Source organism: Pristiophorus japonicus, chromosome 4 (genome assembly GCF_044704955.1).
Source record: "Pristiophorus japonicus isolate sPriJap1 chromosome 4, sPriJap1.hap1, whole genome shotgun sequence".
In the NCBI taxonomy this organism is placed as follows: Eukaryota; Metazoa; Chordata; class Chondrichthyes; family Pristiophoridae; genus Pristiophorus; species Pristiophorus japonicus.
In genome coordinates, this window is record NC_091980.1 from 254,956,502 (window position 1) to 254,973,443 (window position 16,942).

A 16,942-nucleotide genomic window follows, 5' to 3' on the forward strand; every position below is an offset into this window, starting at 1 on the left:
AATTTGATATTGTTGATGTAAGACAATTTGGCAAGCCAAATTTGGGCATCATTAACTGTTAGGCATAATCTGGGTGGTAAATTCAGATAGCTCCTCGATAAGGAGTTAAGGTGATTCGTCTGATGCCCTTGATAAATATTGTTATCAACGTATATATATCCCAGTGTTCTTAGAAAACTTTCTTAAAATCCACCTCTTTGACCAAACTTTTGATCACTCCATCTACTATCTCCTTCTTCGGTGTGGCATCCATTTTTGTCTGCTTACACCTCTATGAAGCGTATTAGGATATTTTTCTCCATTAAAGACGCTATATAAATGCAAGTTGTTGTCTTGAGGTAGTGAAGATGATGCAGTGAACAATGAACAAGTGCTCATAGTAAGGGTTTTGTGGTTCATTTAGCCCTTACAGCACCAGCTGTCAAGGGAATTTGTTCAGCTCACACGCAGCCAAAGAAATTGCCTCGCATAATAACAATACTTTGAAGTTATCAGCAATAGCTATCACGGTAACACAAGTTAGAAAAATAATTTGCATTCATATAGCACTCACTCTTAATATACAATATGTCCCAAGATGCTTCACAGTGAAGATAGTGATTCCATGAAGTAGTAGAAGTGAGACATGACCAAAATCATAGCTGAAAAGGTAGGTTTTTGTAGGGGCTTTTTAAAGCCACAGAGAGTAGAATGGTGGAAGGGTTTATGAAGGGAGTTCCAGACAGAAGAGCACAGACAATTGATGGAAGAGCAGAGAGAGGAGCAGGGAATGTGCAGGAGATCACAGATGAAGACTGAAGAGCACAGGTTGGGACATAAAGCTAGAGTAAGTGCAGAGATAACGTGGAATGAGGTCACAGAAGCTTATAAATGAGGACAAGCATTGTGAATTTGATACATTGGAGACAGGGAGCCATTTGGAGGTTGGTGAAGACAGAGTGACTGATGAGCAGGACTAGGTGCAGGATGCAGATGGTAGTGGAGTTGGAATTTGTGCAGGATTAAACTTGGGAGGCTTGTATTAATAAAATCGAGTCAGGAGATAACAAAAATGTGAATCAGGGTTTCAGTAGTGGAGGGAGTGAGGTAATGGTGGAGTAATGCAATAGTGTGGAGGTGGAAGTAAACTGTTTTGGTAATGGAGAAGCTATTGAATTTGAAGCATAGAACAGTATTTAACAACGCCTGAAGGTTATGCACCATCTGGTTCAGCCTGAACAAGCTGCAGGACATGGGATGGAGTTGAAGGAAAGGATATAAAGATTTTTCCAGGATCAAAAGATGGCTTTGGTGTTCTCAATGTTCAATTTCTGGAAGATCTGCTCAGCCATAACTTAATGTTTGGAAGCAGTCTGCCAATATAAACGTGGCCATGGTGAGACAGAGCAGGGCGAATTTGGCATACATATGGAAACTAACCCCATGTCCGCAGATACTGCGCCATTGGTAACATGTAAATATGTGGGAAGGGAGAGGGCCAGAAATGGTAACTACAGATACTTCAGTAGGCAACCATGCAAGGTGGCAGGCAAAGCATTACATCTGCTCGAGCTGTCTTCTAATTTTCTTGCCCATTCTCTTTCTTAACTCATGACCTGCTCAAAGATTCAGGGAAATTCTTGTTTTTCCATTTAGGTAATTGTCCCTACCTGGATTTTCTGCCTGATTTTAAGCAATTTACACTTCTCAACTAATATAAAAACAGAAAATGCTGGAAATCTCAGCAGGTCAGGCAACATCTGTGGAGAGGAAGCAGTTAACGTTTCGGGTTGATGACCCTTCATCAGAACTGTTTGGCCTTCAGTATGACAATTTAACTGTCAATATGGATCAAATTGTAATATGACTCATTAACTGGCACATTTTAATGTTAAACTTTAAAAATATGCTTCAGGGTATCCATAGTGAGTAAATCAAGCAGAGTGGCATTGAAGCATACAAATGAGGAAAAGTCCCTACTCTATGCAGAGTTAATTGATCTCAACCATGGCATCAGAAAGGAAATTACAATTAGCCTCAGTGCCCTGGGTTTGGAGGTGGGACAAAAACACGAAGGGAAATCAGTCAGGCTTCATGCTCCTGATCACTTTATTTTGGTCTATCTTTTTCCAGCCTCTGCTGGAAAGTATGCATACTGATGTTAGACACGGAAAAAATCAGGTTCACATTCCACAGTCGAACAGCCTGCTTACAATCACTAAGTTCACACGTGAGGAGTTGCAGGTCAGGAGTTGGAACTATACCTCAGGATGAGTCATTGCCTTCTGGGCATGAGACATAAAGATAGAAAATTGGAGGGTGGGGTGGGGGAGAAAGATGGATGGAAAATTGAAAAAAGTAGTTGTGGGACTCAGCAGCTTCAAAATGTTATCAAAGACATAATTGTATCCCTTGCTCAACTGGTATTAAAATCATAAGCATTTCAGAACACGAGGGACAAAGAAACAAGGCTAAAAAATTAGATTAGAATAGAATAGAATTTTACAGCACAGAAACAGGCCATTCAGCCCAATAGGTCCAATGTTTATGCTCCACACGAGCCTCCTATCCACCTTGCTTCACCTCACCCTATCAACATATCCTTCTATTTCTTTCTTCCTCATGTACCAGTCTTTCCTTTTATCTAGCTTCCCCTTAAATGCAACTATGCCAATTGCTTCAACCACTCCATGTGGGTGCAAGTTACACATTCACACCACTGAGTTTCTCCAAAACCACACTGCAGAACCTTTCCATAATTTTAACTCTATCAAGTCTCCACTTAAGACTTCTCTTTTCCAGAGAAAGACCTCCAGCCTACTCAATCTTTCATGATAGTTGCATCCTCCCAGTTCTGGCAATATCCTCGTAAAGCTCACTGTTTCTTGACCTGCCCACAGACACCATAGATTCCCGGTAGAGAGTGCCGCACTGGAAAAGGCGTCGGATTAGAGGAAATCTACACGGAGAAGCCCGCAAAAACTCTGTGGACAGTTATCAGTGAGATGAACAGCAAGCGCCGTTTCTTTGCCGCTGACAGCAAAATCTGGGCCAATATAATATCTTCACCTGAACACATGCATGCATCCACTCTTAGCAATCACTAACGAACTAGAACAGTTCAATTCAGTACTAAATTCACCGATTAATGCAGACGCCCTATATAGCTAATTTGGGAAATGGAAAAATTCACATTGGTATATCCTTTGCAGTTTTAGGTTAAGGTATACTGTTGGAGCAGTGGACAGTGAGCTTTACTTTGCATTCTGGTGTGCCACATCTAAACTGGGAGTGCTTGATGCTGGGTGCCCATAGTGTAGGAGTGTTCCATCTCCCGTCACAGACATATTTACCAAATTAGAAGAGAAAGAAAAATACCTATCTCCGGTGCCTACCTGCTCAGGTGGCTCAATGGTTATCCAAGCAGGCAGCATCATGCTGGAGTTCAATGGTTGTGTCCCCACACGGAAGTAAATCATTCCATCAACATCACAAGCCCACACATGCTGACCTCCACAAGCTAGGCTTGCTAGTTTTATACTTCCTGAAGAGAAAAAAAAACTTTTAGAAACAGAAGGCGGACATTCAGCACCTGAAAAGAAAAAAAACTTTTGCAATGAAGCTTCAGGCTAGAAATACAGCTGGAAGTAATGGTGAATGCTGATTATGTCTATGTATCAAATTTTACTCCTGCCATAATCCCAAGGGACTAGACTAAAGGAGGGTGGAGTTGTGGCTCCTTTCACCCTTGGAAAAGGGGAAGATGAATATACAAGCAAGACCCAGAGGAGGGGAAGGGGAGAGAAAGAGAGAAGGAGAAAGATTGATTATAGCTGCTGGTTGTTATTATTAAATACTCTGCTCTATATACATTACCATGCCTGGAGCTTTGCCTGCAAATTGAAGACCTCACAAACTTAAAAGTTTGATTAGTAGTGTACATTGATTAAAACGATGAACATAAAAGTGATACAATGTGAAAAGCACCTAACTATCATAGGTTACAGCTTATGTTTGAGAAGCTAAAAGATACAGCACAGGTACATTAAAACATTGAGGGATTTGACTCAAGACGTAGTGATTATCAGCAGAACTACCCAAGCTATTGTTTGACTGTACCATGAATAGCTAAGTCCAACAATTAACATTTGCACCTAGCAGACGAACTGAGTTATTCACAGCAAACAAAGAGTGTGAATGAAAATCTCTTCAATTTAGTTTCATTTGAAACATCCAGTTTTCCTCAGAAATGGCATTTCATGGATTACAAAGATTAAAGATAGGTTAGCTTCATATAACTGCATAAAGGCAACTTCTGTACAGAAGTAAAGATTAGGGGGGCGAAATTACCCTCCACCCCAAATGGGGTGGATAATTTGAATTAAGTAATTATTCTCCACCCAAATCCTTGGGCCCGTTTTCACCGCACCCGATCCGGGGGCAATTTCTGAATGGTCAGCCCATTCGCCTGGCCCCATCGGAAAGGCCTTACTGTCCCATTCCCGCCTCTAGGTAATGGACCTTAAAGAAGGCAGCAATTTTGGCCCCTAGCTGTTTAAGCAGACTCAAAACTTTCATAAAAACAGAAAATGCTGAAAAAAAAACTCAGCGGGTCAGGCAGCATCTGTGGAAAGAGAAAAAGAGTTAATGTTTCAGGTAAATTATCTTTCGTCAGAACTAGAAAAAATTAGAGATGTAACAGGGTTTAAGCAAGTCAGGGGCAGAAAAAGATGGGAGGTGAGGAAAGAACAAAAGGGAAGGTCTGTGATAGGGCAGAAGGCAGGAGAGATTAAATGACAAAAGGAATGATGGTGCAAGGCGAAATGTGATGGTAACAAAAGATGGGTTTAGAAGAGGTATAAATGGGAATATCAGAATCAGCAGCAATAGCTGCCACCCGAAAAAACAGGAGCAGGGATTATGATCTGAAATTGTTGAAATCAATGTCAAGTCCGGAAGGCTATAAAGTGCTTAAACGAAAGAGGAGGTGCTGTTCCTCGAGCTTACGTTGAGCTTTGTTGGAACAGTGCAGGAGACCGAGGACAAAGAGGTCAGCGTGGTCGTGGAACGAAGAATTAAAGTCTCAGGCGACCGGAAGCTCGGGGTCACACTTGCAGACTGAATTTACATAGGATTACATAGGATATACGGCACAGAAACAGGCCCCTTAAATGTATCCATACTATTCGCTTTAACCACTCCCTGTGGTAGCGAGTTCTATATTCTTGCCACTCTTTTGTTAAAGAACTTTTTTCTGAATTCCCTATTGGATTTCTTGGTGATTATCTTGTATGGATGGCCTCTAGTTATGCTCTTCCCCACAAGTGGAAACATTATCTCTGTATCCACTCTATTAAAACCTTTCATAATTTTAAAGACCTCTATTAGGTCACCCCTCAGTCTTTTTTTCAAGAGAAAAGAGACCCAGCCTGTTCATCCTTTTCTGATATGTATACCCTCACATTTCTGGTATAATCCTTGTAAATCTTCTCTGCACCCTCTCCAGCGCCTCTATATTCTTTTTATAATATGGTGACCAGAACTGTACGCAGTTAAGTGCGGTTTAGCATAACTTCTCTACTTTTCAATTCTATACCTCTAGAAATAAACCCTAGTGCTTGGTTTGCTTTTTTTTAAAATGGTCTTGCTAACCTATGTTGCAACTTTTAGCAATTTGTGTATTTGTACTCCGAGATCCCTTTGTTCCTCTACCCCACCTAGACTCTCACCCTCCAACTAATAAGTGACCTCCCTATTCTTCCTATCAAAATGTAATACCTTACATTTTTCTGTGTTGAACTTTCTTTGCCAATTATATGCCCATTCTACAAATGTATTAATATCCTCCTGGAATTTGTTGCAATCCTCCTCATTATTGACTATCAGCGTCATCTGCAAATTTAAAAATTGTGTTTTTGATTCCAAAGTCTAAATCGTTAATATAAATTGTGAACAACAGTGGTCCCAGTACTGATCCATGTGGAAAACCACTGCCACTGTGACTAGCTACCTTTTACCCCCACTCTCTGCTTTCTGTCTTGAAGCGAGTTAGCTATCCATTCTGCTACTTTCCCCTGACTCCGCATTCTCCGATCTTGTTCATCAGTCTATTATAAGGGTACCTTATCGAAGACATTTTGAAAATCTAGATAAATTACATCTACTGCATTACCATTGTCTATTGTCTATGTTACCACTTCAAAAAATTCAATGAGGTTGGTCAAGCAAGACTTTCCTTTTTGAAATCCATGCTGACTATTCGTTATTATATTTTGGGTTTCTAGATGTTCGTCTAGTTTCTCCTTTAGTAGGGATTCCATTATTTTTTCTACCACTAATGTTAAGCTGACTGGTCTATAATTCCCTGGACATGTTCTATCCCCCATCTTAAATATACGTACAGGTATTATGTTAGTTTTCTGCCAAACTGCTTTTGGTATCCCCAATGTAGATAAGACTGCATTGTGAGCAACAAATATAGTATACTAAATTGAAAGAAGTACAAGTAAATTGCTGTTTCATCCATTTACACCACCTCTCGACCCATCTTTTGTTCTTGTCCCAATACCATCTCCTTTCGCCTTGCACCACTATCCCTTTTGTCATTTAATCTCTCCTGCCTTCCAACCTATTACAGATCTTCCCTTTCGTTCTTTCCTCCTCTCCCTCGCCTCTGCATTTACTTAAAACCTGTTGCATCTCTAACTTTTTCCAATTCTAACGAAAGGTCATCGACCTGAAACGTTAACTGTTTCTCTCTCCACAGATGCTTCCTGACCTGCTGAGTATTTCCAGCATTTTCAGTTTTCATTTCAGATTTTCAGCATAAGCAGTATTTTGCTTTTGTATTAGTGTTTAATTCAAAGCTTTATTCAGATTTTGTAGAAGGCCAAAGTGTTCTGTTGAGCTTATACACTCCATATATAGACTTGGCCCCTTGCATTAGCTTATTTAGACAGTGTTCATTGACTAAATCCAATTGCGTGAACCCACTTCAATTCCTTTAAATAATATAAGCCTTGCTATCATAACAGAATAGCTTAAATGACAAAAACAATTCTTAACTATGCGGACAGAAGCTTCATGCTACAATTCCTAGAATAGACATCATTACACTGTACAATATTCCAGATGGCTTAGCTGGAGGCACAGTGTCTTCAAAGCTACATACAGCTAAATATTTCAAGGTTAACATTCCATCATCAGCATTGTGCGTCAGCAATGACAAAGCCCTTCCATCTGCCTCTGGAATTTTTTTTTCAACTATATAAGCTCGTGGAGTGAATTGATGAGTAAAAATTGTACATTATATACCAGAGATGTTTAAACACATTTTTACTGACATGGAAAGCAAATCATTTAACTCGTGGCCATCAGAAATACTTAATGGTTGCACTGGTAATAGCTGATGTAGTTTGAACACAGTGGTTTCATAGTCAAGACATGTTTGATGAAGATAAATATGTATTGTTTTAAAACTTGAATTTATATGATGTCCTCAGGATATCATAAAGTGCTTCACAACCAATAAATTGCTTTTGAAGTGCAAACACTGTAGGTGAATGCAGCAGTTATTCTGGGCACAGCAAGACCTCATTAATAGAAATTAGATAAATTATCAGGTAAATCGGTTTCAATGGTGTTGGCTGAGGGAGGAAGTTTGGCTGAGGGAGGAAGTTGGGCCAGAATTTCCCACTCTTCTCAGTAGTCCTATGGAATCTCTTACATCCACCTGAACCACCAGAGTAAACAGACAAAACTTTGGTATAACTTCTCAACCAAAAGGTAGTACCTTTGGCAGTGCAGCACTGCACTGAAGTGTCAGCACAGATTATTGTGCTTTTGGGGCTTCAACTCACAATTTTCTGACTCAAGTTATAATGTTATCCAGCTAAAAACAGGTCCAATAGTAAGTTGTTAGAAACTAAGGATGCCTAAAAATGTATAAAACTGATACGGATGCTGTGTTTTAAATCGTTGTTTTGAACTGGAGACGAGGTGTCTCCTTAGAGTGATAGGGAATGCTTAAAAATGCTAATTATCTGTGGTTTTCAAGTTAAAGCTTCAGTTTGTTTATGTATCTTTAAGACAATTTGTATAAGGAAAGGCTTAGAATCAAAGGAAGTTTATAGGAATTAACGTGAACACAGGCACTTTGCTATGACGTAAAGACCGGTTAAAGTGACAAAACTCTGGTTTGGGCTTTATAGTTCAAAGGATAAAGGACTAGGCTTTGTATTGATTGTACCCAAGAGAATATAGAGAGCGATGAAAGGAATTCTACAGAAAAGCGACTTAGAGAAGGTATAAACGATGACATGTGACCAAAATCGTAAGACATCTTTAAGGCGGGTTCTTGAAACAAGAATTGAAACAAAGAACTAGAATCCTTATTGGCTATTAAGTTTTTAGGGTAACCTCTATAGGTCAAAAAGTCTAGTCAATATTCAGATTCAGACCCACCCCAACAAATAGGTTAAAAGTAACTTTCTGGAAGTTTATACTCAGACGAAACAGAGAAAGGGAAGGAGGCACACAGAGGGGAAAGAGAAAGAGAGAAGGAGGAAGAGAGAGTGAAGGAAGCCCTAGACGATAGGAAGAACAGAATTGCTCAAGTGTGTCAACCATCTGTCCGATTGGATCGATTTCAACTATTGTTATGGTCGTATGTTTTTACTGTGTTATATTCCGTCTTAAACTCTGATTAAACACAATATATCAACCACATTTGGTTTGCCCTCGGACCTGATTATTTAAAGTGACCAGAGATAGCCGTAAAGAGACAATTTCTAACAACATATAGACACACGTACACACATGCATACATGTGAACATGTGTACACATACACACATTCTCTCCCTCCCTCAGTGCATTCATTGATTTTACTGCAAGTGAATTCTTGCTTAGTTTAGAAACATGTAGTATTGCATTTCCCTTTTAAAATTGACTCATTTCCAAGTGCTAGGACTAACCCAGGACTAGGACTTAAACTAATCAGATTACTGCAAGAAAATGATGGAAAAGATTTCACAATAGCTTATGAAACATTCAATAATCCAACTTTAAATCATTTAGAATGTAAAAAAAATCTTGATGGATATTAGAGACAATCTGGCAGTTATATTTTTTCATACATGGTTACTACATCAGCAGTTATCAAAATACCACATGTCATATGCTTTGGGTATCACTAGAGCAATCACATGATACAGCTGTTAAAATGTTTTGATTTTAAACAGCGTCACCGTGATCCACAGCACAGGGTCAGATAACGCCTACTCTGCACTGCTGTTTTCATTTTCTAGGGTCATGGCAAAGTGCCATGGCAAGTCTACACTTGACTAGTTGAGGCAAGTTTTTAAAAAAATATCTTTAAATAGATGAAGGAGGCTATGGAATTGACTTTGTTCAGTTTGTCAACACTATTTTGGGGTTATGACAGGGAACCACTCACAAATCACCTCAAAGGATAGCCTATTGAATCTAAACTTCTGAAAAACAAGTGTTTCAATTTTTCTTTTTGAACACCGTTTCTAATTGTTATACTAAACTACCCATGAGTGGCCTATATCCATCGTGATCAGGTAGTCTATGTTTTAAGTCACATAGCTTGACACTAACAATTACTCTAATTAGCAGCAACACTGCCCACTAAAATTTGCATAGTGGCTGTCAATATGGAAGGCAGAAACTGCCAAATATGTTGACCTGATCCTTATAGGCTACAGCAACTAATCAAATGTATTTGCTTCTACAAATTGTAAAGATAATAGGCAAATATAATGAGCCGAAAATTGCTGCCTCACCGGGTGCGTAAGATGTGCGCAAGCACCCAGCGAGGCCTCGCAAAAGCCGGTTCTCGAGGCGCAATGCGCCTCGAGAACCGGCTTTTCCGATCAGTCAAAATTTATTTTGGAAGATCCTACGCATCCCCACAGGAAGGACATCCGCAGGGCAGAGATCGGGCTATTCGCCCAAACCTTGCACAGTGAATGTCCTTCAAACTCTTACGCCTGGTAAAAGCAGGCATATAGCCTACTTTTACCAGCGTAAGAGTTTTAAAAAATAGAAACATTTAATTTAATCACTCATTTTTATATTTAAAAACCCTGTCCATTAAGGTAAGTTTATTTTTAAAATTTCCCCCCAAAAATATATTTTTCTAAAACATTTAATTAGAGAGTTCGGGAGAGTCCGAGAGTTCAGGAGAGAGTCTGGGAGTTCGGGAGAGAGTCCATGATTCGGGAGAGAGTCCGGGAGTTCGGGAGAGAGTACATGAGTTCGGGAGCGAGTCTGTGAGTTCGGGAGCGAGTCCGGGAGTTCGGGAGCGAGTCCGGGAGCGAGTACGTGAGTTCGGGAGAGAGTACGTGAGTTCGGGAGAGAGTTCGGGAGAGAGTCCGTGAGTTCGGGAGAGAGTCCGTGAGTTCGGGAGAGAGTCCGGGAGTTCGGGAGAGAGTACGTGAGTTCGGGAGCGAGTCCGGGAGTTCGGGAGAGAGTCCGGGAGTTCGGGAGAGAGTACGTGAGTTCAGGAGAGAGTCCGGGAGCGAGTCCGTGAGAGAGTCCGTGAGTTCGGGAGAGAGTCCGGGAGTTCGGGAGAGAGTCCGGGAGTTCGGGAGAGAGTCCGTGAGCTGCCAGAAAATTGTGGGTTCGTTGCCACAAGACTGAGGGAGCGCTGCACAGTCGGAGGTTGGCAAGGAGCAGGAGGCCCAGAGATCGGTGAGCAGAGGGAGGCCAGCAATGAGCGGGAGGCCCGGAGGTCGGCAAGCAGCAGGAAGATAAACTCCAGATTGATTGATAAATATCTCTCTTTTTCTTTTATAACAGATTAGTCTAATTAGAGGGATGGCAGGGCAGCTGAGTTCTATGGGGTGCACTTTAAGGAATCTAATACGGCCAGAGTGATCTCCTAGACTAGTTTCGATCGCCTGGATGGGTCGGAGAGTAATTTTCCCAGATTGTTTTTTTCCCCTATTGGCCTGGGTTTTTCATCTGGTTTTTTGCCTCTCCCAGGAGATTGCATGGCTCCATGTGGGGTGGAGTGTAAAGTGTTGTGATACATAGGGTATCGTAGTTTTGTGGGGTGGACTGGTTGGGCTGGTTGCTCTTTACCTGTCCGCCATTGTTCCTAGGTTTATATGTAACCTTCAGGGTTGCTGACCGAGGGCCGTGCGGCTCTTTGTCGGCCGGCGCAGACACGATGGGCCGAAATGGCCGCCTTCTGCGCTGTAAATTTCTATGTTTCTAACAAAGGGACCTGGGAGTGCATGTCCACAGATCCCTGAAGATAGCAGGTCAGTTAGATAAGGTGGTTAAGAAGGCATACGGAATGCTTGCCTTTATTAATTGAGGTATAGAATATAAGAGCAGCGAGGTTATGCTTGAATTGTATAAAACACTGGTTAGGCCATAGCTGGAGTACTGCGTACAGTTCTGGTCACCGAATTACAGGAAGGACGTGATTGCATTGGAGAGGGTACAGAGAAGATTTACGAGGATGTTGCCAGGAGTGGAGAATCTTAACTATGAGGACAGATTGGATAGGCATGGTTTGTTTTCGTTGGAACAGAGGAGGCTGAAGGGAGATCTCATTGAGGTGTATAAAATTATGAAGGGCCCAGATTTAGTGGATAGAAAGGGCCGATTTCCCTTATCAGAGGGGTCAACAACCATGGGGCATAAATTTAAAGTAATTGGTAGAAGGTTTAGAGGGGATTTGAAGGGAAATTTCTTCACAGAAAGGATTGTGGGGGTCTGGAATTCACTGCATGAACGGGTGGTAGAAGTAGAAACACTCATCACATTTAAAAAGTACTTGGATGTGCACCTGATGTGCCGTAACCTACAGGGTTACGGACCTAGAGCTGGAAAGTGGGATTAGGCTGGATAGCCTCTTGTTGGCCGGCGCGGACACAATGGGCTGTAATGGCCTCCTTCCATGCTGTAAACTTCTATGGGGCCAAGTTTCGGCCTGAGTTGCTCCTGGTTTTTTGGAGCAACTGGTTTAGAATGGAGTATCTTAGAAATTTGAATTCTCGGCATTTAGTTTGCTCCAGTTCGAGTCAGTTAGAACAGTTTCACTTTGGAACAGAATTTTTTTTCCAAAAGGGGGCGTGTCCGGCTACTTACACCTGTTTTCAAAGTTTAGGCAGTGAAAACTTACTCCAAACTAACTTAGAAGGAGTAAGTGAAGATTTTTGTACGTTCGAAAAAACCTTGTCTACACTTTAGAAAATCAGGCGTAGGTTACAAATTAGGCGTAGGGAATGGGTGGAGGGGGCGGGGGCGGTTAAAGGGAAGTTTACAAACATTAAACACTTCAGTTTTACAAATAAAGAGCCATCATCAATAATAAATGATAAATACATCAATAAATCAACCAATAAATCAATCAAAAAAAATTAATAAAAAATATTTTTTTCCCCAAAAATCAATAAATAAAAAATGTTCTACTTACCGACTGCAGCACCGGGAGTCCTCCAACAGCGTGCTGGGTCAGTATCTCTATCTCTCTGTCTGTCTGTCTGTGTGTGTCTCTCACTCTCTGTCTGTCAGTGTCTGTGTTTCTGACAGCGAGGGGAGGGGGAGAAGGTGGTGGGGGGGAGAAGGGGGTGGGGGGAGGGGGAGAAGGGGAAGGGGAGAAGGGGGGTGGGAGGGGGAGAAGGGGGGGAGAGGGGGAGAAGGGGGTGGGGGGAAGAGGGGGAGAAGGGGGGTGGGTGGGGTGCGAGAGGAGGAGGGGCGTGGGGGAGGAGGGGGAGGAGGAGGAGGAGGGGAGGAAGAGGGGGAGGAATGGGGTGGGGGGAGAAGGGAGAGAGGATGGAGGGAGGGAAGGAGGGAGGAGGGAGGGAGGGAAGGAGAGAGGAGGGAGGGAAGGAGGGAAGGAGAGAGGAGGGAAGGAGAGAGGAGGGAGGATGGAAAGAGAGAGGAAGGAGGGAGGAAAGGCGAGAGGAGAGAAGGAGAGAGGAGGGAGGGTGGGAAGGAGAGAGGAGGGAGGGAGGGATGGAGAGAGGAGGGAAGGAGAGAGGGGGGGAGAAGGGAGGGGGGAGAGAAGGGAGAGAAGGGAAGGGGAGGGGGGAGAAGGGAGAGAAGGAGGCTGAACGGCTGGATTTACAGGTAGCTGGCGTTGGGTCCCGGGGGGTGAGGGGGGGGGGTGGTGGGAGGTGGGAGTCGCGGAGGGGGGAGAGAGAGTCACGGAGGTCTGGGGGGGGGGTGAAGAGTCGCGGAGGTTGGGGGGGGGGAGCGGAGGTCGGGTCGCCGGGGGTGGGGGGGGGGGAGAGCGGGGGTCGGGTCGGGTTGGATGGGAGGAGCCTTATCACGCAGCCCCAGTGAGGCCATTCGGCCAGGGCTTGGGGCTGCGTGCTTCGGGCCTCTCCCACAGTTTTGGGCGCCTGGAGCTACTGCACATGTGCGCCCACTGTAGCGCGCATGTGCAGAGGTCCCGGCACTGTTTTCAGTGCAGGGACCTGGCTCCGCCCCCCACAGCATGTGCTGCGCCGCGCCCAGCTCCAGAGGACCTGCAGGGAGCCGGAGAATAGGTAAGTTTTTTTTAGGCGCACTTTCTGCCGCGAAAAACGGGCCGGCGCAGTCCGAAACTTGTGCCCTATAATTCTATGAATTACATTCAATTTCAATTAATTTTAAATATGTGAGGTGTTTTTTTTTATTTATTGTGCTGTGTTTCTTGTTTTAGTGATGGGTATTCTCATTGATAGTAATGGGAGCTCGTACAAACAGAGCTCCCATTATTATCAATGAGAATACTAGATTGGTGGTCCAGGCCCACATGATTCCAGGGTATCTGGAAGACATGTCCTCGTGCGCTGCGCAGTGAATGAAGACCTCCGACTGGAATCGTACGTTCCTCCGGGACCACCAGGTATTTTGGTAATTTTTTTCGGGTTGGAGGCGTTTGTCCAAAGCAAGTCTCCAACCGCAATTTTCCCCACATACAGTACTAAAACTGTATGAAATATGTAGCAAGGCCACAAGGGGTTAATTTATCCTATTCAAGTTTTCTCCAGATAAAAACAATCCAACAAAACTTGTTGTTAGACAAGTTTTTCTAATATTCTGAAAAATCTAAGAAATTATAACAGGGTGTCTTCTTTTGACCCTTTGTAAACAGAATGCAGTTTCATATTACAACTTGAGCCCCAAATGATCATGGAGTTCTATGTATTCAAAGAGATCTCTGCTCCTGCGTCAGAACTTTTGAGGAGTGAAAAATCCTTGTATTTTGAAAATTCCTTTTTAGATAGGGCTATTAACCACAATAGCACAGATTCTTGTAATATAAAAATTACAGTATCATGATGATACAACCATAGAATACAATTAAGTAAACACACATCTTCTGGAATATATGGGCCAGTTTTTAAGTCGTCACAAAATTATACCAAAGACATATTTCTGTCTGCCATCAACCCAATAAACCTCAAACAAACCTCCACTCACAACAAATTGTTAGCTGTAACAAGATACAAAGCTCACAATACTGATGATATTCCATTCCTTACAAAGAAGGATGCTAAAAATATATGAAATGAAAACTTGGGTTTGAGCCTGTTTGGAGTATATATCGGAAAAGGCACTTAAGCTCATTAACTCGAGGTCATAGTAGGTATATTAAAAAAATAAGCACAAATTGCACAATTTGTGACAAGTTCGTGAAAAGTTGAGAAAGCAAATAGCTACAGTAACAGTAGAGGAATAATTTTGAACAAAACAATTAGTAATTTCCAAGTATTCCATGATTGCATTACTGACACTTCAAAATTGTCAACCAGAACAAAGAACGATGCAACCTCATAATATCTACTATTCTTCGATGGTTGAACTGGTTCAATCAGCCAACCAGGTCTTTTCTATTTTGACAGCTGACAGGGCAGACCGCCAACTAGAGAAGAATTCGTCACTTTCTACCCCATATTATATTGAGAAAACTGCAATGTTTTTGGATAATTAATTTGACACCTCTATCCCAACTCTGTAACCTCCTCCAGCCCTACAACCCTCCGAGATCTATGCACTCCTTCAATTCTGGCCTCTTGCGCATTCTTGAGTTTAATCGTTCCATTGGCATCCGTGTCTTCTGCTGCCTAGGCCCCAAGCTCTGGAATTCCATCCCTAAACCTCTCAGGATCTATAACTCTTCCATCTCCTTTACGATTCTCCTTAAACCCGATCCTCTTTGTCCAAGCTTTTGGTCACCTGTCCCAATATCTTATGTGGCTTGGTGTTCAATTTTGTTTGATTACACTCCAATGAAGTGCCTTGGTATGTTAAAGGTGCCATGTAAATGCAAGTTGTTGTTGTTGCCACACTAGTAAACAAAATAACTGAATTAAAGTTGTGGATTGGTCATTAATGCCAAGCAAAGGTTTTTTTTGCCGTTGCTCACATTGAATAGTACTAATTAAATACAATACAAGTTAGAGACATTATATGAAACTTCATATCAGTTTTCCAAAAAGAAACAGAGGAGGTACGGGGAGATGTCTTACATTATAATATGCCATTATGCAAGTAAGTCTAGGGTTTGATGCAATTTTACATTTTCGGAAAGACTAGAAGGATATGATTGTGGAAAATAGAGACACCCTACCAGTGTAGTGAAGGTTTCGGGGGGGGGGGGGGGGGGAAGAGAAAATAAGACATATTTGGACAATACAAGGTAAATGCAAGAGGTCCCCTTATGCAGTGCAACCCCTTAGCAAATAAGCTAAAAAGCTAGCTGTAACAAAACTGTTAAAAAAATAACCTTACCCAACTGTGTAAGATCCAGTTTGGTCCAATGCATACCACTTGGGCAGTTCTCTGACAAAGTCCTTATATGAATTTTGCCTTTCAAGTCCAGACCCCATACTGTGTCGTGGCTGGCAGAAATCTCTACCATCTCTACATCAGGAGGTAATTGTACTGTGGAAGGCCGAAACTGAGGATTTTGATCACTGATGCAGAATAGGTCCTTGCTGCTTTGTCCCAGCCACAGAAAACTTCCTACAGAAGAAATCATGTTACATGAAGATCATTTTCATTATTAATGCAGCACTATCCAATGAGCTCAGGTGCAGACAAAAAGCACCATGGAGATTTCCATAATTTAAAGGGGCAGTTGTAACACAGATGGGCAAATAGCAAATGAATAAAGAAGCCATGATCTAGCAGTCTATTCAACAGCTCTCATTTACTAATCTGTGTAATGCAATCATGATTCATTAAAAAAATATAAAAGCATTAAAAGTTCATTGTTCTGCTTATTGTGTTTACTTTAGAATCTTTTTATTTTGAAAGACAGCCGTTTTACTCCAGGTTAAAAATCACCAACCACACCCACACATTTCACAGCACAAGAGTAGAGCCAGAGATAATTGCAAGGAAAGAGCTCTCAAAGAATAGAAACAGGAATAGGCCATTCAGCCCCTTGAGTCTATTCTGCTATTCTATTAGACCATGGCTGACCTGTAGCTCAACTCCTTTTATTCCAGTGGTATTGGCATCATAAAGCTTGGAGGAAATAATGCAGAGGTACAAGCAGACAACAAATGTTTCAGCCTAATGCATGCTCCAGCAGCCCTGGCTCAAAAGGGTACTGATAATTCAGAATTTGAACTTGTGCGTACAAGTAGCCATCTTCCAAATGGTGTTTGGAAGTGAGCTCCACGGGTGAGAGAATCTGTGCATGAATCTTTGTCATTCTATGTGGCATCTTTGGATTTACACAGAATGTTGTATGTAGGTGCAACATCTCTCCTTTTTGCAGCAAACACGTGCTCAAGTGTTTACAAATCTTAGTTGAAATCAATAGATGATGTTTGGGAAATTTTAAGACGTGCTTTAAAAGTAGACTTTAGAAGCAATAAATCACGTCTCACTTATCCATTGGAAGAATTACTAAATCTGTAGAGGAGAGTTATCCGGTAATTTAATTTACCTGGATTAGCCAGAAGACTTGAGGTTCATGGA

The 16,942-nt window shown here is 42.0% G+C and overlaps 1 protein-coding gene across 1 annotated transcript in view; it reads right to left on the reverse strand.

Moving 5' to 3' along the window:
- The window catches only part of tecpr2 (tectonin beta-propeller repeat containing 2), a 139,850-nt gene that overhangs the window by 27,593 nt on the left and 95,315 nt on the right, over positions 1–16,942 (reverse strand). The window contains exons 16-17 of the mRNA XM_070879345.1: positions 15,743–15,976; positions 3,375–3,523 (exon numbers count right to left, since the gene is read on the reverse strand). Coding sequence (XP_070735446.1) covers positions 3,375–3,523; positions 15,743–15,976 — 383 coding nt within the window. The remainder of the gene's footprint in view (positions 1–3,374; positions 3,524–15,742; positions 15,977–16,942) is intronic.